Source organism: Eurosta solidaginis, chromosome 4 (genome assembly GCF_040869045.1).
Source record: "Eurosta solidaginis isolate ZX-2024a chromosome 4, ASM4086904v1, whole genome shotgun sequence".
Lineage (NCBI taxonomy): Eukaryota > Metazoa > Arthropoda > Insecta > Diptera > Tephritidae > Eurosta > Eurosta solidaginis.
In genome coordinates this window covers 240238737-240263111 of record NC_090322.1, presented here as the reverse complement: position 1 = coordinate 240263111, position 24375 = coordinate 240238737, and the positions used below count along the sequence as shown (strand labels likewise).

The following is a 24375-nucleotide window of genomic DNA, read 5'->3' as shown; positions in this document are numbered from 1 at the left end:
GATTCCTTATTACTTCGGGATACGGAGTAGAAAGCCTAAATGTACTTAAATACATCAAAAGCATCCACATACAGTAATAAGCTGAAATTTCAAGCCCAATAGATCTAAATAAAGGTCGCAGTGCATCGAGGCCTAATAAAAATAATAACTAATTTTTTAGTAGTAATGAATGAGTGCAATAAGATCAATTAATATATTTTTAATTTCGAGAGATAACCTTGCTGTTATATTAAACACAAATCTGACATTTTCTCTTCCAACTCCGCTGTCTTAAGGATGGTGGATTTGTTAGATATTTGAAGACGGTATTTTATCGCAGTCATCAGGTACTTGGATAGCTTGTATGTCGGTGGTTTTATTTACGTTGTTGATACCCTGAACTTAAGATTGGATTAGAGTTCTAAATCTAGTTGTTCTTATTGTCAATTGAACATACGTTTGCTGATTTTCGAGCAACTGTCTTTCTAAACTACGATCGTCATATTCTATATTCCGTTCAATTGCCTATATATACATTAGACTGGGTCGATTTGTATGGACGAAAGTTAACCGATATCGCGCCATCGATTTTTCGATAGGATTTGGGCTCGGAAAAAAAGTTCTACTACGCATACCCAAAAAAAAAATAATTTTCGAGCCTGCTAAATTTCATTTTGACTTTTTTTTGACTTTTTTTCGACTGATTTTTAAGGTTTTTTTCATTTCCTACTAAAAAAATTTTATTTGATTGTAAATTGTTCATGTATACCCTGTCCGACCCACCCAAAAATGTCCGCTAAAAACGTTGGCGATAACAGTTTTTTGAAAAAAAAAAAATTAAAAATATAAAATGTTATCGCCAACGTTTTTAGCGGACATTTTTGGGTCGGGTATACATATAAAAATTTTTTTAGTAGGTCATGAAAAAAAAACCTTAAAAATCAAAGTCGAAAAAAAGTTAAAAAAATTAAATTTCGCAGGCTCGAAAATTATTTTTTTTGGGTATGGGTAGTGGAACTTTTTTTCCTGAGCCCAAATCCTATCGAAAAATCGATGGCGCGATATCGGTTAACTTTCGTCCATGCAAATCGACCCACCGTAATGTATATCCTACATATGTATATGTGTATAAATATTTTCTTATATCCCATTTAGAATGACAACTAAAAAGAAAATGTTACTTTTAAACGCCATCTTGTAGCTTACGCTTGAAAACCACTCAAATACTTTTTGTACGTAATGTTAAATTGATTGTGTAGCTCAGACTGGACTTTGTAATGTAGCAGAGATTTCATACAAACGTATGGTCTTACTTAATTTTACAATATTTTAATTTTGTCATATTAACCGTGACTCATAGTGATATAATAACCAGGAAAAAATTAAAGTGATAAAAATATATATATTTGGATTTAGAATATTTTTGGCTAGGTAGCAAAACTTCCGTCAGATAAAATTTGACACTTTCGTTTTATCAGTCTCAGATAAGCTGACCTCGAGGTATATCTATAGTTGTGTATATTTAATAGAACAATACAGTGAAACTCAGAGCTCCGCCTACCATACCAAGGGTCCTGGGTTCAACTCCCGGGAAAAGTAACATCAGAAATTCAGAAAAAAGTTGTTTCAATTAGAAAAAAAGTTTTTCAATCGGGGTCGCACCTCGGTAATCGTTTGGCAAGCACTCCGAGTGTATTTCTGCCATGAAAAGTTTCTCATCTGCCTTGCAGATGCCGTTTGGAGTCGGCATAAAACATGTAGGTCTCGTCCCGCCAATTCGTTTGAAAAAGTAAAAGAAGCACGACGCAAATTGAAAGAGAAGCTCGGCCTTATATTTTTTTAGAGGCTATCGTACCTTGCGTTTAATCTCAAAATATATTTGCCCTTTTGTTAGAAAAAAGTATTTTTGCAATAAGTTTGCACGTTTTCTTACGCGGTTCATGTCGCAGCAAAAGTAACATCGAAAATATAGAAAAAAATTGTTATTAATAATAGTTTCTCAGTGGTCCCGTCCTGCTAATTTGTAGGAAAAATTAAAAATGAGCACGAAGAAAATTGGCGGAGAAGCTCGGACTAAATCTCCTCGGAAATAAACCGCGCCAAGTATTTCTTTAAGTGTCAGTTTTTATCGTCAAAGCCTCTGTTAAGAAAACAAACAAAATTCAGCTGTCAGTTAAGTTCCCCTTAAGACTATAGATTTAATCACCTCTTCTTGGTTTTTATTCAAATATTTCCCTCTCTTATACCACTGTGCACCACTGTAAAACTAAAATAAAAAGAGAAACCAAAATTGATATCGTACGCATATAGTAAAGAAGACGTAACGCGTTTTTCAGCTTTAAACCGATTGCAGCTCGGCGCTATGATTGTGTTGGTGCGTCCTCGACTGCAACCATTGCAAGTTTATACCGGCTGTAAATCCAGCGCTAGCTTTCTATCGTTACATTAAGCGTAAAAGAGGAAGAAGAAAAACATAAACACAAAAAAATTATAGAGATGAATCCCGATTATTCCAATTCAGCTTTCGAGTTCCGTAAAAAGTGCGCTTCCAGATTTTATTATTTTTATATAGCGTGCTCCATTTTTGCGCTTAGAAATCTAGCATGGCTAGAGAGTATAGAGTAGAGTGCAGTGTGCTTGCATAAAAGCCGTTGGGCCAAGCTTTCGAGTTCTAAGACAAACAATATTTAAACTAGAGGATTTTTTTTAGTTCGTTACCTCTCGACTGTGGTTGCCATAGCCTCCTAGCGTATTTCTGTCATGAAAAACTTGTCTTTAAAAATATTTTTATTTATGTCACTTTAAATTTGGTTAGCCGAAAGATAGCCCAGCAGCTAGTGTTAAATAAGCTTTAAATTTATAATTTATGATAAGTTTAATTGAACAATAAATATATAAATTTCGTACATAATCAATCCACTTCATTTGTTTTTATTTTTGATATTTTTATGTAATTAGAGTTCGTCCAGTGGTTGAAATTCAACCCCTACACTGGTCCACCTATCTTGTTTAACTTTATCCCTTCCTCTCCTTTCATGTGCCTTTCTTTCCTTTCATCTGCATTTCCTTCCTTTATTTTATTTATATTTCATCTCCTTCCTTTTGTATTTCCTTCTTTTTATACTCAGTTGAGCAGAGCTCACAGAGTATATTAACTTTGATTGGATAACGGTTGGTTGTACAGGTATAAAGGAATCGAGATAGATATAGACTTCCATATATCAAAATCATCAGGATCGAAAAAAAATTTGATTGAGCCATGTCCGTCCGTCCGTCCGTCCGTCCGTCCGTCTGTCCGTTAACACGATAACTTGAGTAAATTTTGAGGTATCTTGATGAAATTTGGTATGTAGGTTCCTGAGCACTCATCTCAGATCGCTATTTAAAATGAACGATATCGGACTATAACCACGCCCACTTTTTCGATATCGAAAATTTCGAAAACCGAAAAAGTGCGATAATTCATTACCAAAGACAGATAAAGCGATGAAACTTGGTAAGTGGGTTGAACTTATGACGCAGAATAGAAAATTAGTAAAATTTTTGACAATGGGCGTGGCACCGCCCACTTTTAAAAGAAGGTAATTTAAAACTTTTGCAAGCTGTAATTTGGCAGTCGTTGAAGATATCATGATGAAATTTGGCAGGAACGTTACTCCTATTACTATATGTACGCTTAATAAAAATTAGCAAAAGCGGAGAAGGACCACGCCCACTTTTAAAAAAAATTTTTTTTTAAAGTAAAATTTTAACAAAAAATTTAATATCTTATATACTGTATATAAGTAAATTATGTCAACATTCAACTCCAGTAATGATATGGTGCAACAAAATACAAAAATAAAAGAAAATTTCAAATTGGGCGTAGCTCCGCCCTTTTTCATTTAATTTGTCTAGGATACTTTTAATTCCATAAGTCGAACAAAAATTTACCAATCCTTTTGAAATTTGGTAGGGGCATAAATTTTATGACGTTAACTGTTTTCTGTGAAAATGGGCAAAATCGGTTGAAGCCATGCCCAGTTTTTATACACAGTCGTCCGTCTGTCCTTCCGCATGGCCCTTAACACGATAACTTGAGCAAAAATCGACATATCTTTACTGAACCTAGTTCACGTTCTTAGCTGAACTCACTTTATCTTGGTACAAAAAATGAACGAAATCCGACTATGGCCACGCCCACTTTTTCGATATCGAAAATTACGAAAAATGAAAAAAATGTCATAATTCTATACCAAATACGAGAAAAGGGATGAAACATGGTAATTGTATTGGTTTATTAACGCGAAATATAACTTTAGAAAAAACTTTGTAAAAATGTTGTGACACCTACCATATTAAATAGAAGAAAATGAAAAAGTTCTGCAGTGCGAAATAAAAAACCCTTGAAATCTTGACAGGTATTACATATATAAATAAATTAGCGGTATCCAACAGATGATGTTCTCGGTCACCCTGGTCCACATTTTGGTCGATATCTGGAAAACGCCTTCACATATACAACTACCACCACTCTCTTTTAAAACTCTCATTAATACCTTTAATTTGATACCAATATCGTACAAACACATTCTAGAGTCACCCCTGGTCCACCTTTATGGCGATATCTCGAAAAGGCGTCCACCTATAGAACTAAGCCCCACGCCCTTTTAAAATACTTATTAACACCTTTCATTTGATACCCATATCTTACAAACATATTCTATAGTCACCCCTGATCCACCTTTATGGCGATATCTCGAAAAGGCTTCCACCTATAGAACTAAGGCCCACTCCCTTTTAAAATACTCATTAACACCTTTCTTTTGATACCCATATTGTACAAACGCATTCTAGAGTCACCCCTGGTCCACCTTTATGGCGATATTTCGAAAAGGCGTCCACCTGAAGAACTAAGCCCCACGCCCTTTTAAAATACTCATTAACACCTTTCATTTGATACCCAAATCGTACAAACATATTCTAGAGTCACCCCTGGTCCACCTTTATGGTGATATTTCTGAAAAGGCGACCACCTATACAACTACCACCACCCCTTTTAAAACCCTCATTAATACCTTTAATTTGATACCCATATCGTACAAACGCATTCTAGAGTCACCCCTGGTCCACCTTTATGATGATATCTCTGAAAAGGCGAACACCTATACAACTACCACCACTCCCTTTTAAAACACTCATTAATACCTTTAATTTGATACCCATATCATACAAACAAATTCTAGGGTCACCCCTGGTCCACCTTTATGGCGATATCTCGAAACGGCGTCCACCTATGGAATTAAGGATCACTCCCTTTAAAATACTCATTAACACCTTTCTTTTGATACCCATATCGTGCAAACAAATTCTAGAGTCAACCCTGATCCACCTTTATGGCGATATCCCTAAATGGCGTCCACCTATAGAACTATGGCCCACTCCCTCATAAAATACTCTTTACCCTTTCATTTGATAGACATGTCATACAAACACATTCCAGGGTTTCCCTCGGTTCATTTTCCTACATGGTTATTTTTCCTTATGTTGTCACCATAGCTCTCAACTGAGTATGTAATGTTCGGTTACACCCGAACTTAACCTTCCTTACTTGTTGTATTTCTTTTCCTTTCCCTTCGTTTATTCTCCTTTCCTTTGCTTTCCTGACCTTACCTTTCCTTTCATTTCATGTTCTTTCCATTCCTTACCTTTCATATCTTTTAATTTTCTTGCCTTTCCTTTCCTCTCCTTTACTTTATTTCTTTTTATTTTATTTTATTTAATCTTTTTTATTTTTTAATTAACTATTAAAGTAATATACATAATTTTTGCGACCAACAACACGAATAAATACTCCAACGTGAATATTCGGGTTTGTTTTTGTAAACAATTTAAATATCAGCAAAGAAAATTACACATTTACTTTGCTGTTGCTCTCGCTAAACTTTCAATGAAAAAACTCTCTTCTTTCGTTTGGTCGAGAGATCAACCGTGAGTACTATTGAGTTCATTTGTATGAGGCCTGCTGATTTTTTCAAGACAGCATGACACACGCTGCGTTGGTATTGTGAGTGTAAATTTTACTTTTTGGACATTTCAATTGCCTGCACTGCTCCTTGAGAAGGCCTATCGATACATATGTAACTGTTTTTACCTTAGAATTATAGTTTGGCTCTAAAAGGCGAACAGTCTTCATCTTTCCTGTTTATGTATAGATGCTTCTATGAATTTTGTAACTGAAACTATGCAAATAATCTCGAAAACATTTTCCAAAAAGTTTATTTTGTTAAACTAAAATTTATTGATATTAAAAAAAAAAAAATTCAGAGAGCTAGAAAAAAGATTTTGAAACTTTCGTAAAAATTGCTCGAAATTTCCAAAAACCTTTTTGAGATTGTTTAGCATGGTTGTAGTTTCAAAATTCATAGAAGTTTTTCTAATAAAATATCAAATTAAACAATAAATAAAATTTATTTAATAATTTGAGAAAAATTTTGTGTTTGTAACACTTCAACCGCCGTAGGAGTGCGGGTTCAAATCCCACTCCCGGGAGAAAAGGCTTTGAAGAGATTTACAAGGTATAATTCAAACAGCTGTCGCCTTGTCCGTCCTGATGCCACGTTTTTTAAATTTTTTCCAAATTATTAAAAAAATTATAATTTAAAAATTGCTTCAAATAAATGTTTTCATACATTTAAAAGCAATGAGGGCAGTCCCCGCATAATTCATAAAACAAAAAAAATGTACCGACCAAATTTCATAAAAATGCCACTGCTATTTTTCTGTTGTGGGTAGCTATGTTTCTGCTGCGGCTATATTTTTTCTACGATCAATATTTACGAAACTTCTTTTCCGGGATTCGGATTAGGGATCGACCTTTTTCAGAAGACCTTTATTATTTTTAAATTTTTTTCCGGAAAGCGAAATAGTGACCGACTTATCTAACTTCACTCAAAGAGTTATGGAGGTCTTCCGTGGTTCTCAAAACCTTCTGCTATTCAGTCGGGAGTATCGGTACAGTTGATTATACGATCAAGCACGTTTTGTGATTGTGCACTGCGCTCGTTAGGCTAAGACTCCAGCTTTTAGCCATCAGATCTAAAAGCAGCAAGTAGTATAGGACCTAGAAAGCTTCTAGTATTTGCCAAGAGAATGGCATTATTTCATAACATAGGTCCTAGTTTTTGATAGGGGTTTTCAGTTTGTCGTCAAAAAAATCTTCTGGTTACACTACGGACTTATTTAGTCAATGTAAGGTTCTTACGGACCGGCCAGTTCAACGTAATCTAACCATCCGTACCGTTTTACCCGCGAACTCCAATAAAGTGGCCTTGCCGGCCTTTTTTTAAAATAAGTTCGCGCCATGAATCCCGATGTTCTGCGTCCATCTCTGCTCAAAGCGTAAAACAATCCGAAAACGTATTTATTAATTTGAAATGCGTAGTCACATAGTTGAAACCAATTGATATTCATTTTACATACAAGCTTACATACATATGTACATAGTTTAATTTTTTTTTTATCTTCAAACTTTTCAATTTAAGAATAAATGTTGCCACAAATTCGATCTTTGCACAAAGCCAGAGCAATGACAATAATGTCACACAAATTTACAAATCACAACAAAAAACAACTCAGTAAAAAAGTAAATTAAGTGAATAAATAATAAGTTTATTTAAAAATCAAATACAAAGTTTAAAATACACAACTTGTATATGTGTGTATGTGAGTGTAAAAGAAAAGACCAGCAATAAGTTATGATAATAAACCCAAATAAATGTTAAGGTTTAACAACTACAACAACAAAAACCCAGTTACAAATCAACAAACAAACATATCAGAAGAAACTCAACAAGAAATATAAAAAAAATAATGAAATAAAAACGTTTTATCGTCGTCGTTCATATTAAAAATATCCAAATATCACTTCGTTCGTTTCACACTCATCATCGTTGTTGTTGTTGTTGTCGCTGTTATCATCATATATGTATTTAACGCTGTATTTTTGAAAACCCACTGTGCTTAATACGTAAAAGTGCCAAAGTGTCAAACAACAATGCGTTTCACTTATAATCAGTATAATTATTGTGAATCCGGTTATCGGGTTCCATCGAAGATGCACAACAACAATGCTGGTAACGGTACAGCAGCGGCTGCATATCAGCATCACCACAGAAGTAATTTTGGTAAGCCATACACATTAGTGATGCATCTACATCAGTGGTGCACAACGCTGGCAGAGCTTCGAATATAAACGCAACTTTTTCTTGTAATAGTATTAGGTTTACATCGAGAATGTTCGAGCATAGAATTCCCGCATGAGTTGTTTACTGCTTGTAGAACAAGCTAAAAATGATTGACTGTTTGCTTTACTGTTGCTACGCTCACTCGTCATTCCACCAACTCTATGAAGCGCCCGCGTGCACCACTGACCTACAAATACATACATAAACTTATAATTCGACTAACCTTATTGATAATTATAATGTTAATTCATTGTTGATTTTATGCATATAACTAATATAAACATTTTAAATAATTTTATTAGAAGCACATAAAAAGTGCCAAGCCTTTAAAGGCTTATTGCATAAGGATATGGTATCTTACCGTATCGAAATTCGTGTGGCGATAGGGTAGAGCCCCTACATTCTTCAAATAGCACCACCAGATTTTGGCATTTCCTTATTCGCTTTATGCCCGGTTTTTCAGTGCGAGTTTAAATTGCAGTTAAAGTTGACTAGAGTTTAACCCTAATACTTCGGCCGCTTAAGCTGAGATGAGCAGCAAAATTATATGTTATCGAACAAAGTGGCAAGGTTAAACTCCAGTCAACTCTAACTTCAAAACCAGACATTAATTCAACATATTTTAGTTGTATTGTTTAAGTCCTCCGAGGAGGTTTCCTTATAATATTATCTGAGATTCGGACAGAGCTTTGATTGTAAAATCTCATAACATTTAATAAAAAAAGAATTATAAAGGGTTTAACGCACTCCCATGGTTTATCCACAATTTGCACTAAAAGCTGAATACATAGCTGTTGCTGGTGTTGGTTGATTGTAGGCTGTTGGGTTCAAGTGACGCTCTAGGCGCCATTTGGATGCACTTTCTTCTGGAGCCAATTAGTTCCCATGTATATTAAAAAATCTGTATAGTGAGCTTATTATTCCTTGAACTATTTGGTTAGTTAAAAAACCTGTTGATGCCATTTATGAAGCATTTTGATACCTATCTTGGATCGGACAGCACGAAACCGCCCAAAGTTTGGTATCTGATATTCGCTAGGACTGGACATTCACAGAGAAAATGGCTGACCGTTTCCTTGCAATATTCTTGGTTGCAACTCCTGTCCCTGTCGTTGAAGTGGATTTCCACTCTTTCGGCCTATAGACCAAATGGTCAGGGTCCTGTAAGTATGCTTGTTATCCTGAATATTTCTTTCCTAAACAATTTCGGTAAATCCTCTTTTTTTTTTTTTTTGATTGTAAAATTTGCTTGGCTAGTGAGTCCGTAGAGTACCAATTTTGATAGGTAAGTGTGTTTCTTTTTATAAGTGGTCGGTGCATCGCGACTGCCTCGGTGATTTCTAGCGATAGCTCTTTCATTGCCGTCTGAATTCCTGTGACCCGGTACCCATGTTAGTGTAATGGTCGCTAAGTTTACTGCATTGCGCAGCACCTTTTTACAGTTATAAACGGCATTGGATGACGTAAGTGGTGAATTCAACGTCATGAGCGCTGCTTGGCTGTCTAAGTATATGCATATCTCTTGACCGATTGCAAAATTCTCAAACAGGAAGCAACAATCCTTCTTTACTCCTAGTAGCTCTGCTTGAAAGATCCTGGAGTTTGGAAGACGGATGTAGAGTGTGATTTTTAGCTCATCAGTCTGATGGCAGAGTTAGTGCTGTAAACGTATTTGGAGGTCCAGTGGCAGCTGGTTAAGGATAACATTTAATGGGTCTGTTGGACCCGAAGTGCTCCGGTTACACCTTCACAGGCTACTCGTTATATTTGGTTTAGTTTTTATATCCAGCTGTACTTGTATACAGCGTATTATAACTTTGATTGTATAACGGTTGGTTGTACAGGTTTAAAGGAATCGAGATACATATAGACTTCCATATATCAATATCATCAGTCTCGAAAAAAATTTGATTGAGCCATGTCCCTTCGTCCGTCCGCCCGTCTGTCTGTTAACACGATAACTTGAGTAAATATTGAGATATCTTCACCAAATTTTTTACAAGAGCTTATCTGGACCCAGAATAGATTGGTATTGAAAATGAGCGAAATCGGATGATAACCACGCCCATTTTTTATATATATAACATTTTGGAAAACACAAAAAACCTGATTATTCAGTAAATAATACACCTAGAATGTTGAAATTTGACATGTGGACTGATATTGAAACTCTTGATAAAAATAAAAATAAAAAAAATTTTTAAATGGGCGTGGCACCGCCCACTTGTGATAAAACCAAATTTACAAATATTATTAATAATAAACCAGAAATCGTAACAAAATACGACAGAGAGGTTGCCTTTATTATAAGGAATGCTTTGAAGAAAAATTAACAAAATCGGTTAAGGACCACGCCCACTTTTATATAAAAGATTTTTAAAAGGGTCGTGGACGAATAAAATAAGCCATATCTTTGCAAAAAAGAGCTTTATATCAATGGTATTTCATTTCCCAAGTGGATTTATAACAAAAAATAGGAAAAACTTCAAATTTTAAAAAATTGACGTGGCACCGCCCCTTTTATGACTAAGCAATTTTCTATGTTTCGGAAGCCATAACTCGAAGAAAAATTAGTTCATAATAGAACCATATGTATATGTATTATTGCGCAGCCTTGTAACACTATTAAGCACACAAAACAAACAACAACAGCATTTCAAGTGTACAGCTGGGTATGTAATGTTCGGTATCACCCGAACTTAGACTTCCTTACTTGTTTAATGTTGTATTGCTTGTTCATATCTGGCCACCACACTCTCGCTCCATACGATGGGACGGGCCTTATGACCGCTCCTTAAAGCCACATCATAATATTTAGCCTTAAGCCCCAGCAATGTAAGCCCTCTCTACTCTTTTTTTTCAATATTGAATTTCCACTTTAGCTACTTGTCTATTTCGATACTTAACCCTCGTTGAGACCAGGAGTTTTGTGCCATTTTGTGAATGCAGGCGAAACCGAAGTATTTTGGTTCTATTGCTGAAGAGTATCAGTTCATTTCTAGCTTGTGTTAACACTCGATACCGCTCGGTAAGGGTGGCAACAAATATTGTACATCTCTAGCTAGATAAAACTTTTACTTCATATTTACCACAATGTCTCATTATAGCGAAAAGGTGCTGAAGTGATATTGAAATACATTGTTTGTTTATAGAAAGCGTCTTAAAATAATTGTACCTACAATTTATTATATAAACAAATGTGAAGTTTTTCTTGAAAATCAAATCTGAGCTTAATGTAATATGAGGCGTTTGCTAGTTAAACTTTTCACCCCGCAATTGTTGTAATGGCAAACATTTGAAAATTGCAATTGCATTGATAAAAATGCTAAATTATAATTAATTTATTATATAAACATATACGAGGGGAACAGCAAAAGTTCGATTAGTAGAGCATAAAAAAATAACAAAAATTAGCGTGTTTTAAAAAAAGATTCTCAAGCAATCTTCAAAAATTCCATTTTAAGGTTAGCAACATCGGCCGACAAAATTTGAAGAAAGTTCGAACCCGGAGAAGGTTTTTCTTTTCGAGATATTTTGATATAATAGTACAAAAATCTAGTATTTCAGCTGCGAATCTAGATGAGTGTCTCTCTGCCTTGCTAGAGCAACGCATTCGCTGAGAATGTGAACCAGCGTTTCTTCCTCCTCACAAAAGCGACAGATTTGCTTATCGAATAGATTTAACTTATTTAGATGATATCGTAGACTACAGTGTCCCGTATAGTACCCAGTGAGAGTTCGTAGGTCCTCTCTGCTTAGCTTAATGCCTTGCGTCTCTTTGCTGCGAGTATAACCAATTTGGACTGCCTTTATTCTGAGCATTCATTCCACTGTTGTCTGAACTGCTTTGTTTCCCAGTTACTTATGGTTTCCCTAGTGTATACCTTTATGAGTCCACAGAAGGACTCTGGACGATAGAATTCTGCTATCCTAGATAGTCTGCCTGTTCATCAAAACTTTGTTTTTGCATCCCATATCATTTAGGACTTCAATGCATTTATCCAATAGCTTAAAAGTAAATGTGTAAGACTGCAAGGCACATAAGGCTTGCCTGGCTGGCTGACATAATCGTGATACTTTTCGAAGATAAGACTCTTCGTGGACATTCTCTACCGGAAACTTCTATTGCATGGATTTCTGCCTAAAAAATAAAGGGGTACCATTCCATTGGTATCCGATTTTCGAAGTTCGGTTCATCCATCTGTGAACCTAATCTCTGAGTGAAGGTCAGTATATGGACTCCCTGTTGTCCAAAGGGTACTGTCCACAAAAACCACCTCAAACATCCGTAAGATCCTGAGCGTATGGGCCATTGTATCACATCGTTGTTGTTGGACCTAGCTCGCTACTTTAACTGTGTACTTGGCTTTATCTGAATTTTTTAAGCCAGTACTATTATTCACTTACCGCCCAACTTTTATCCATAGAATTGCCAGTGATTGATATATATTAAAACGATTTTCCTTCATCAGTTGTTAAGTTTGGCTCGGAGGCAGACAAGTTTCGGTGTTGTGTCATCTCCGAGGCCAATTTTTCGTTCTGATTAATTACATCCTGTTTTTAAACGGTTTTATTTAGGTTGACTTGACAGGCTGCACGGCTGCACAGCCGGCCGTTGCGACCGAATTTTGTAATTAAAATTTAAGTAACTTCCCAATAAGCCATAATACGAAAAAAATCGTCGCTAGGTGGCGCAAAGATCGAGATATTCACAAAAATCGTATTTGTGGTCCGATTTGGCTCATATTTGGAACTTATAATACATACAAGAATATAAAGCGACCTATGAAAAAAATCGCCGCTAGGTGGCGCAAGGATCGAGATATTCACAAAAATCGTATTTATGGCCCAATTTGGCTCATATTTGGAACACATAATACATATAAGAATAGAAATCGAGCTATGAAAAAAATCGCCACTAGGTGGCGCAAATATCGAGATATTCACAAAAATCGTATTTGTGGTCCGATTTGGCTCATATTTGGAACATATAATACATACATGAATAGAAAGCGGCCTGTGAAAAAATCGCCGCTAGGTGGCGCATGGATCGAGATATTAACAAAAATCGTATTTGTGGTCCGATTTGGCTCATATTTGGAACACATAATACATACAAGAATAGAAGGCGGCCTATGAAAAAATCGCCGCTAGGTGGCGCAAGGATAGAGGTATTCACAAAAGTCGCATTTACGGTCCGATTTGGCTCATATTTGGAACACATAATACATACAAGAATAGAAAGCGACCTATGAAAAAAAATCGCCACTAGGTGGCGCAAATATCGAGATATTCACAAAAATCGTATTTATGGTCCGATTGGGCTCATATTTGGAACACATAATACATACAAGAATAGAAAGCGACTTATGAAAAAAAGTCGCCACTAGGTGGCGCAAATATCGAGATATTCAAAAAAATCGTATTTGTGGTCCGATTTGGTTAATATTTGGAACACATAATACATACAAGAATAGAAAGCGAGCTATGAAAAAAAATCGCCACCAGGTGGCGCAAATATCGAGATATTCAAAAAATCGTATTTGTAGTCCGATTTGGTCCATATTTGGAACACATAATACATACATGAATAGAAAGCGACCTATGATGTCTGATTTGGCGCATATTTGGAACAAATATAACATACAGTCAGGTAGAAGTGACATCAAAATATTTTAGAGTTCGAGGAGGAAAAGCATACGTGGCGCAGAGTCGAAAAAGTCCTTGGAAGGATTATGTATTGAGGACTTAGATTGTAACAAATTGTCAGGAAAGAGTTCTTGTAATAATGAGTCACTAAATGAACTAAGGTCACACAAGGGAATTTAAATCGCATTCCACCTGGTCCTTCTCACGGAGAGAAGGCTGCCCTGTACGTCTGCTCCCGTAGGCGGGTTGCGATAAAAATACTTTCTAAGCCGGAGCATCATATTTAATTCGCCACACATGGCCTAAAAGCTCGAATATTTACTATCGAATTCCTTAACTCATTACCTATTGATCGGTCAAGATCTGTATAAAGCAAACACAATTTTAGCTCCCCTAATCGCAGCGAAAATTCTGGAAAAGAAAATTCCTGTAGCGCAGTCGGAGGCGGTTATTATTATGAGTTTTTCGCATATTCTAAACGTGCCTTTTTTTATTGTTGATCACTGTTAATGGCTTAGATACCGATCACAGCAGTACAGAGGGTTGTGTGCTTGCGTTATATGTTGAAGGTCTAGGTTTCGAAAACAACGTACAAATTTTTAAAACAGTTTTTTTAGAAACTTCCGTTCATTAGCATTACTAAGCAAATATACTTTTATCGCGAAGGGTTTCGCTTACCTAGCAACCATTGAAGCTTCTCGGCCCGAAGTTTGTTAGTTTTGCGTCAAGCCACACACGTACATATTTTTCAATTTTTTAATCACAAGTCTAAGATCTACATTATAAGTGCTCCCAACGAAATACTAAGCACTACTAGAAGGAGAATGTGTAATTAGGGTCAACGTCCCACACATATTTGATACGTCGAACACAAAAAAAAATTCAGTTGTGTGTAGATGTGCTTTAAATTTTTTTTTGTAATACTCACCAGCAAAACAAATTTTTCTGATTATTCCATATTTAAATTTTAGTCTCTCGCCTAATTCACACTAGCGCTTCATATTTACTCAAGCTATCGACAAATATGTGTTGGATTATTTCACTAATGCTTTAGAATATCTTCTTACTAAACACAGGCATACTTTTCCGTTTTAAGCTTTCGAAAATTGGTATGGTTGTATATTTTTTCTCAATTTTAAATGTATTACTAATCAGTTCACAACAGAGCATGTAAGCGTTGCTAAGAAGTACATAGCTAAGACAATAACGGGTCGGGTCAGCCAGGTAGGTATATGAGGTTATATCTACTGTAAAGATTGAAACGAGACCCAGTAAAAAGAACTATAGAGAAACCTCTCCTAACGGGCACCTCCCTTGGCCGCACAGTTTTTTTTGTATCAAGTTTTAGGTACAACTTTAGGAACAAATTACCCTCCGTTAGGCGGACAGTCTCTTGGCCGAACGCGGACACTTATTTGCCATAAAATGGGATGAAAAACTTCTACTAAGTAGACCAGAACCTCTTATCAGCGGATATTGAGACCTGTTTTCATAGCAAAACAATCAGAAAACTATCCTGAACAGACGCGAGCTCCTCGTATGTGTATAAAGTGTGAGCATGAGTATATATCAATTTCAACAAGTAAGGAAATCTAAAAGCTCGGGTGAAACCGAACATTACATACCCAGCAGGGATGCACCTTAACGTTAAGCTAATCGTTTATCAAAAAATTTCCACCGTTTCCGTTGAAACACTTCGAAATATTATCGATAAAGAAATTATCAAGATAAATTGTATCTCGTTTTTAACCGAAACGAAAAGCTTTCGTTAACGTTAAAAACGTTAACGAAAACGTGATACTTTATGTTTGAATTGTGCTGGCAATGCTATAGCCATGGTGAAGCCGTAAGGTGGCAACAACGAGCGCACATACACACACAAACTCTATGTAATTTGTTTGTGTAATTCGTTGGTGGTAATGTCAAAAATACTCTGAGAAATGTTCGTACTGTCAAAATTCATGAGAAAAGTTGCAATCAGCTTGGATAATGCTTTCACCTTTAATGACTCCGCCATCAATCAGCTTTGCCAGCATAGTTTGAAATTAATAATCAACATAAACGATTTGATTTCGTTTTGATATGGCAGAAAACAAAACGAAATCATTTCGTTAATTTGACGATCTTAACGTTAATAAACGAAACGAAATGACTTCGTTTCGTTTATTAACGTTGATTATCGTAACGAAATGATATCGTTTCGTTGGTTAAGCATGCCTGATACCCAGCTGTACACTTGAAATGCTGTTGTTGTTTATTTTGTGTCCTTAATAGTGTTACAAGGCTGCACAATAATACATATACATAGGGTTCTATTCTGAACTATTTTTTCTTCGAGTTATGGCTTCCGAAACATAGAAAATTGCTTAGTGATAAAAGGGATGGTGCCACGCCCATTTTTTTAAATTTGAAGTTTTTCCTATTTATTGTTATAAATCCATTTTGGAAAAGAAATAACATTGATATAAAGCTCTTCTTTTTGCAAAGATATAGCTTATTTTATTCGTCCACGACCCTTTTAAAATTCTTTTATATAAAAGTGGGCGTGGTCCTTAACCGATTTCCTAAACTTTTCTTGAAAGCATTCCTTATAGTAAAGGCAACCTCTCTGACGAATTTTGTTACGTTAGGTTTTACGATTTCTGGTTTATGATTAATAATATTTGTAAAATAGATTTTATCACAAGTGGGCGGTGCCACGCCAATTTTAAAACAATTTTTCAAATTTTTATCAAGAGTCTTAATATCAGTCCACACGTCAAATTTCAACATTCTAGGTATATTATTTACTAAATAATCAGGTTTTTTGTGTTTTCCAAAATGTTATATATGTATATAAAAAGTGGGCGTGGTTATCATCCGATTTCGGTGATTTTCAATACCAATCTATTCTGGGTCCAGATAAGCTCGTGTATCAAATTTGGTGAAAATATCTCAATATTTACTCAAGTTATCGTGTTAACGGACAGACGGACGGACGGACGGACATGACTCAATCAAATTTATTTTCGATACTGACGATTTCGATATATACATATATGTATCTCGATTCCTTTATACCTGTACAACCAACCGTTATCCAATCAAAGTTATAATACCATGTGTACAAGTACAGCTGGGTATAAAAAATGTAGTACTGGTTGCGCATGTTGTAGCTAATTTTCAGGCAATTTTTGATTATTCTGCACCTTTTATTATCGTTCGAATCGCTGAAGTGTCGAATAAATACCTCAAATAATCAGTACAGCAAAATGTTCTTTATTTACAACACTACTATGGTAGTAGTACTTCACAATTAAATTACTCGCGTATTTCACATCTTTCCTACTTGTTTGTTTATGTGCAACTATTGTCTCCTTTTCCAGCTCATCCGCCTTTTCATTACCATCTGACGGGACCCTATATTGATTTTAAGCTTCTTCCTGTTCCGATACTTCCAAGTGCTTATTTACACTCTAACACACTTAAAGTTGTTGGACGAGATTATCGAAACAATCACCATCTTATTGTGAATACAAAACGACTACAGTTTGCGCAGTTTTCTTCCAATATCCCGGCTGCCCGTCATGAGTCTACAGTCCTCTCTTTTTAATGATAGAATCAACCTTGTTAGTTTAAGGTTATAAGACCTACACATAATCTTCGACACTTTACAGCCCCGCGCTTGAACCCACGCCTTTCCCGCTTGGTCGATCATGTGCACCTCTCGCCTTCGCTTAATCTCGCCCAGTCTAATTGGGACGTCTACGGAGCAAGCTTCAAGGGATGCGCCCTTTTTAGCTAGTTCATCCGCTTTTTCATTTCCATCTATTCCCATATGCCCTTGGTCTCAATATAGATGTATTCTTCTCCCTGTCCCGATTCTCTTCAGAGACTGTTTACACTCTAACACACATTTAGATGCTATGCTATACGAGATTATTGCCTTAATTGCTGCTTGACTGTCAATATAAACGTTAACACGGCTGCAGTTTAATCTATTATCTTCCAATGTTTCTACTGCTTTAGTTACGGCTACTATTTCCGCTTGGAAAACGCTCCAGTGATCTGGCAGCTTGTAGTATCTGCTTATTTCCGGATCAGCACAGTATTCTGTGTACACATGTATATCCTCGTCCGCCATTTGTGAGTTAAATAATTTTTAAATACCTACCAACTCCCATTGGCGAATACCTCTCTTGGGCGAACAAAAGTGGGCTGACGGTGAGTTTCCGCCCAAGGGAGGTTTCGCTATATTTGTTTTTGATGTAAAATATCGAAATGTCACTTTTACTGAGATTTGAAATTTGAATATACATTCCGCACAACTATATAAGATTTAATAGAACAAACTTTGGGACAATTTGCGTTGATAAGAAGTAATGTAACATATCACTCTTATGGAAAAATCGCCTATTTTGCAAGTAGTACATAACAAATTACTTTTATTTCCAAATACGTGTGTAATGTCGCTTTCATTAGCATCACCAAAGCACATTCATATAGTATGTAGAAGCATACGGCCCATATAACAGCGATCAGCCAGCGAACGAGAATGCAAAGACAGAATGCAAGTAATTACTTGAAAGTATTTCATTCGCGCAAAAATCGCCTAACCGCGAGTCGAATGCTTCTTAAACGGGTAAACCAACTTGCATTTGATAGGGTATCGTGACTTACGATAAGAGAAGTCTGTACCGTAAACACTATGCGTGAACAGATGGTATTCCCTTATCTTGCACAGGCTTGCCACTTTTGATCAGCGGGTGACCTCCTTAGCCCACTAAGCCTTGTTGTGTCCAGAGATTGGGAGTGAAGGAACCTAGCTTCTACCCCTTCCTTCTCTCAGACACAGGGGCGTCCATCGCTCCCGGAACTTTCCGGACATCGATTTCAGCAACCTTCATACACTCGTAAATCGATCCATTAAATCCACCGATTCGTCAGCAGCAACTCGCCGGACATCTTTATCTTCGACTCGCCAAATATAGACCACTAGTTGATCCAGCGCTTCATCAAGCGGGGCCATCACACTCCATGACATCAACGCTACCAATCGGCTGTCCAACCATCGTAGCTCCTCTACGGATACACTAGCAACTGTAAGGTGTCAGTCAAACGAAACAGCTGTCCACCGATTTCACCGGCAGCCGGACCCTCTCCATGGTTCCTAACCTATCAACCCTTGCATCAATCAGCGGTTGATTAAGGTTCCCCTCCTATATTACGGTGTGTGTGTGTGTGAGCCAAACACCGCCAACAAAATAATGTGCATTCATTCGTTTAGAAAGAAAATAGGTGATTTCTCGGCTTTGGATTGACTAAGTGGTAACCCAGCATTTCATTGTTCCCTTATGGCGCTGTCGCAGCAACACTACCAAAGCGTCTATGCGAATCCACCTATAGGTGGTCCTAAGGAAAAATCTCAAAATTTTTACAATCGGCGCATACAGAGAACAAAAATATTGATCACTCCTTTTGTGAGTATTTTTCATCAAATTACTGATCATTGATCGGCTTCGTGGCAGATTCGTTGATAGTTAAGTTGAAAAATCAAATAAACAAAATATTTGATTAAAGCACAGCACGTTCGGCGAATTGCCTAAATATTTGCCAAACATACGTAAAATTCTATGCCTAGTCAATAGTAATAATAATAATTCCTAACGGATTTATACCCTTAAAGCCCACTCAACCGAAGCGAGGGGTGCATCCGCATGACGCACGGATTTGTTTTCGCCGTGTTGTTGATAGGCGGAGGCCCCAAAATAAGTGGCTTGTAATGTCTTCACACTCGTGAGGGCACATCGATGACATTTGAAAGACTATTTTTAAAAATAACTTTTTGCGTTCGACCTCAGGGATACGACGAGATCCACTGGGCGAGAACAGGTTGGAAGCTAAACCGATCCAGCTTGTAGATATGTGAGGAGTGGGGTACTTTATCAAATGCTTTACTGAAATCAGTATAAATAACATCGGTGTGAAGGTTTTCTCTAAATCCATTAGAAACATGAATGTGAATTCAAGTACATTTATAATGGTAGATTTGCCTTTACAGAATCCGTGTTCCTGTTCTGCAATCAAAGTAGAAATGGAAAATGTTAGCTGATTGGTAAAGATAGTATACAAAATCTGTATCGAATACACCTTCACAATTTTTAGATAAGCTCCAAAAATTGTTTTTCTGTTTAAATTTTAAAATATTAATTATCTTTTCCAAGAATCAAGTTGAAACGTTTGCACGTTAGTGTGGAACTCAATTTCAAAATCTTCACATGATCACACACACCATGAAAACGTACTTCACAAACCTGATATTCTTAATTTTGAGCACAAAGTCACCTTCTTTTTCCTTTTTTTTAACTGCTGAGTGGAATAACACCTTAACTCGACTGTCGCTTCATCTCAGAAGACTTAAAAACAACGCCCTATATCACAATTTGTTTCAATAACACCTGTTCTCCGAATTTTTTATTTAGCTCTAGAAAGAAATTTCAAAGTATGCTGCTTTGTACTACAATTCATTTTAGTTTAGGTCTCGCGAAATTCTCTATTTGACAACTTTCTACCCCAATTTTGCATACTCTGCATGGAAGAAATTTTAAAACAGTCTACGGAAAAAATTGTCAAAAAACCAATGTAATTTTGTGAGGGACTTTAAATTTGAACATTGTAAAACTAAAACTTAGTGTACTACAAATTGTACCCAAAAAGTGTTTCAGCGATTGTTTTTTTTTCCACACAGGTACAAAGCATTATATCGGAAGGCACCCTGTACGCGCTACAACATTTGTTATTTATGTGATTAGGTAGCTTTGGGGTGTGTCTTTTTAATTTTTAATGATTAGATATTTGTTGTATTGTTTTTTAATTTGCTATACAAACTCAATCTTTTTCTATTGTTTGCTCTTAGCACATATCTTTCTTTTCTAAATATTTGCATCGCTAACAAATATTGATAACAACTTCGTAGAAACTAAAATGATATCACATGTCTTTTCACACCTTATGCAAAACTGCTTTTATTTCACAGATTCTGTTATAATCAGCCCAATTTTAATCAAAATTTCCTTGCGAGTTTTTTTCACTTCTCCCATTCCTCTTATTCTGAACAATGTTCGAAAAAGCAGAAACTGGTTATGGGAGAAAAGTAGGTCTTATGAATGCGAGTGAGATTTCTCTGCCATTTCTTAGGAGTTTTCTCATTTGTTAAATTAAAGGGAATGCATCTAAGGCCCGGGTTTTCAGTACAAATTTAACGCAGTTTGTCAGTTAAACTATGCTTAAACTTATTGTGCAGTTTTTCAGTCTATTTTAACTGAAGTTTAAGCTGAGCTTAAGCGGCCGATCTGACAGGGTTAAACTCTAGTTAACCTATCAGTTATTTGCGTTCGTTGGCAATGACGTCGAATATACCCAACACGCATTTGGGCTTAAGTACTACTACATCTCAAGTTGATAACAAGGCAAAAGTTGTTTCGAAACAGGACACAGCTCTGAGATGGTGTTGTCAAATAGGTCGTCCATGACAATATCGGCTATTGTTGCTGAGAGCGGATTTCCCATGGGCATTCCAAAAGTTTGAGTGTATAGTTTGTTATTGCACATGAAATAATTGTTTTCTCTGAGGCAGAAGTCAAGTATTTGTTGGAATTTGGCTATTATGGATAAGTAATAATTTTAGTAATGACAAAACTACCACGCAAGGTGGTACGGATGATTAATCTTTAAGTGTTCATACTGTTTATTGTTATTGTAAGTCAAATTGGTTGTTCTACATGTTAAATGTCATGAATGTTTATACATATACAATAATGTTTGTTATCTTTTATGAAAAATAAATAGTGTTGCCCCTGATGATGCTGGAATATTCAGCGAAACGTTGGGCAAGAAGGTGAAATAAATCGTTTATTTGCACCAAACATAATTAGGTCTAACTAGCCTACGATCCTTACTAACAAGTAAGGAAGGTTAAGTTCGGGTGTAACCGAACATTACATACTCAGTTGAGAGGTATGGTGACAACATAAGGGAAAATAACCATGTAGGAAAATGAACCGAGGGAAACCCAGGAATGTGTTTGTAAGACATGTGTATCAAATGAACGGCATTAAAGAGTATTTTAAAAGGGAGTAATCCTTAATTCCATAGGTGGACGCCGTTTCGAGATATCGCCATAAAGGTGGACCAGGGGTGACCCTAGGATTTGTTTGTACAATATGGGTTTCAAATTAAAGGTATTAATGAGGGTTTTAAAAGGGAGTGGTGGTAGTTGTATAGGTGGTCGGCTTTTCGAGATATCGGCATAAAGGTGGGCCAGGGGTGACTCTAGAATTTGCACGATATGGGTATCAAATTAAAGGCATTAATGAGAGTTTCAAAAGGGAGTGGTGGTAGTTGTATATGTGAAGGCGTTTTCCAGATATCGACCAAAAAGTGGACCAGGGTGACCCAGAACATCATCTGTTGGATACCGCTAATTTATTTATATATGTAATACCTGCCAAGATTTCAAGGGTTTTTTATTTCGCCCTGCAGAACTTTTTCATTTTCTTCTACTTAATATGGTAGGTGTCACAACCATTTTACACAGTTTTTTCTAAAGTTATATTTCGCGTCAATAAACCAATCCTTACCATGTTTCATCCCTTTTTTCGTATTTGGTATAGAATTATGGCATTTTTTTCATTTTTCGTAATTTTCGATATCGAACATGTGGGCGTGGACATAGTCGGATTTCGTTCATTTTTTATACCAAGATAAAGTGAGTTCAGATAAGTACGTGAACTAAATTCAGTAACGATATGTCGATTTTTGCTCAAGTTATCGTGTTAACGGCCATGCGGAAGAACAGACGGACGACTGTGTATAAAAACTGGGCGTGGCATCAACCGATTTCGCCCATTTTCACAGAAAACAGTAAACGCCATAAAATATATGACCCTACCAAATTTCAAAAGGATTGGTTAATTTTTGTTCGACTTATGGCGTTAAAAGTATCCTAGACAAATTAAATGAAAAAGGGCGGAGCCACACCCATTTTGAAATTTTCTTTTATTTTTGTATTTTGTTGCACCATATCATTACTGGAGTTGAATGTTGACATAATTTACTTATATACTGTAAAGATATTAAATTTTTTGTTAAAATTTTACTTAAAAAAATTTTTTTTTTTTAAAGTGGGCGTGGTCATTTTCCGATTTTGCTAATTTTTAGTAAGCGTACACATAGTAATAGAAGTAACGTTCCTGCCAAATTTCATCATGATATCTTCAACGACTGCCAAATTACAGCTTTCAAAAGTTTTAAATTACTTTTTTTTAAAAGTGGGCGGTGCCACGCCCATGGTCCACAATTTTACTAATTTTCTATTCTGCGTCATAAGTTCAGCTCACCTACCAAGTTTCATCGCTTTATCTGTCTTTGGTAATGAATTATCGCACTTTTTCGGTTTTTCGAAATTTTCGATATCGAAAAAGTGGGCGAGGTTATGGTCCGATATCGTTCATTTTAAATAGCGATCTGAGATGAGTGCTCAGGAACCTACATACCAAATTTCATCAAGATACCTCAAAATTTACTCAAGTTATCGTGTTAACGGACGGACGGACGGACATGGCTCAATCAAATTTTTTTTCGATCCTGATGATTTTGATATATGGAAGTCTATATCTATCTCGATTCCTTTATACCTGTACAACCAACCGTTATCCAATCAAACTTAATATACTCTGTGAGCTCTGCTCAACTGAGTATAAAAAAAAAACAGTGTTGCCGTACGAAAGGCCTACCCGCAAACGTGGCCGTAAAGTGTGTCGGAAAAAAAGTTTGCCCAAACTATAGTCAAATTTAAACTCCAGTTAAACTACTGAGTAGTTTTCCAGTTACAGTTTAAGGCCGCCTTTGGGGTATGCTATTTTGTGCGGCAACATTGGTTTTTTTTATTATCTATTATATAATTTGTAGATACGGCAACAAATGGATTTTGTTTTCCCAACAAACATGGGAAAAAATTCTCCGGCGAAATATACATATATCTAGTTCCGGAAGTGATATCCAACATCATTATTTAATTATTCTTAAACCAGATAGTTCTCGAATTGATATTCAACTTAATTCTCTGGTCACTATCCAACCTTTGAGAAATTTTGTAAAATTAAAAGTTTTCCAGTTGATCTCCAACGTCATTAATATTTTCCAATTATTATCCTAATTTCGAGAGATTCTGATAAATGTACAGTTCTCAAATGAATTTTCAACCCATTTCTCCAGTTGATATCTTACATTATATATTGAGTTGAGGTGGAGTTGAAAAAATCTCCCAGGGGGTACCACCAAAAGCAACAGCTGTTTATTGTGAGAAATAAACACCTGGCTGATAGCAGTAATGAAGCGTAATTAATCAAGATTAAATTATGTAGGGGCCGCCGTGGTGTGATGGTAGCGCCTACCACACCCAAGATCCTACATCAACATCATTGAATCTTACATTTGAGTCCAGTTAGAGAACCACAAGTTGTTAATTACATTTTTTCAACTT

General features: G+C 36.2%; 1 protein-coding gene across 7 annotated transcripts in view; it reads left to right on the top strand.

Moving 5' to 3' along the window:
- Window positions 1-24375, top strand: part of NFAT (NFAT nuclear factor) — a 284245-nt gene that overhangs the window by 167883 nt on the left and 91987 nt on the right. For 6 of the 7 annotated variants that reach the window (XM_067785263.1, XM_067785261.1, XM_067785262.1 and 3 more), the window contains one exon: window positions 7503-8144. The exons of the other annotated variant lie outside the window; for it this stretch is intronic. In XM_067785263.1, coding sequence (XP_067641364.1) covers window positions 8015-8144 — 130 coding nt within the window. In that variant the 5' untranslated portion in view covers window positions 7503-8014. The remainder of the gene's footprint in view (window positions 1-7502; window positions 8145-24375) is intronic. 7 annotated transcript variants of the gene reach the window in all.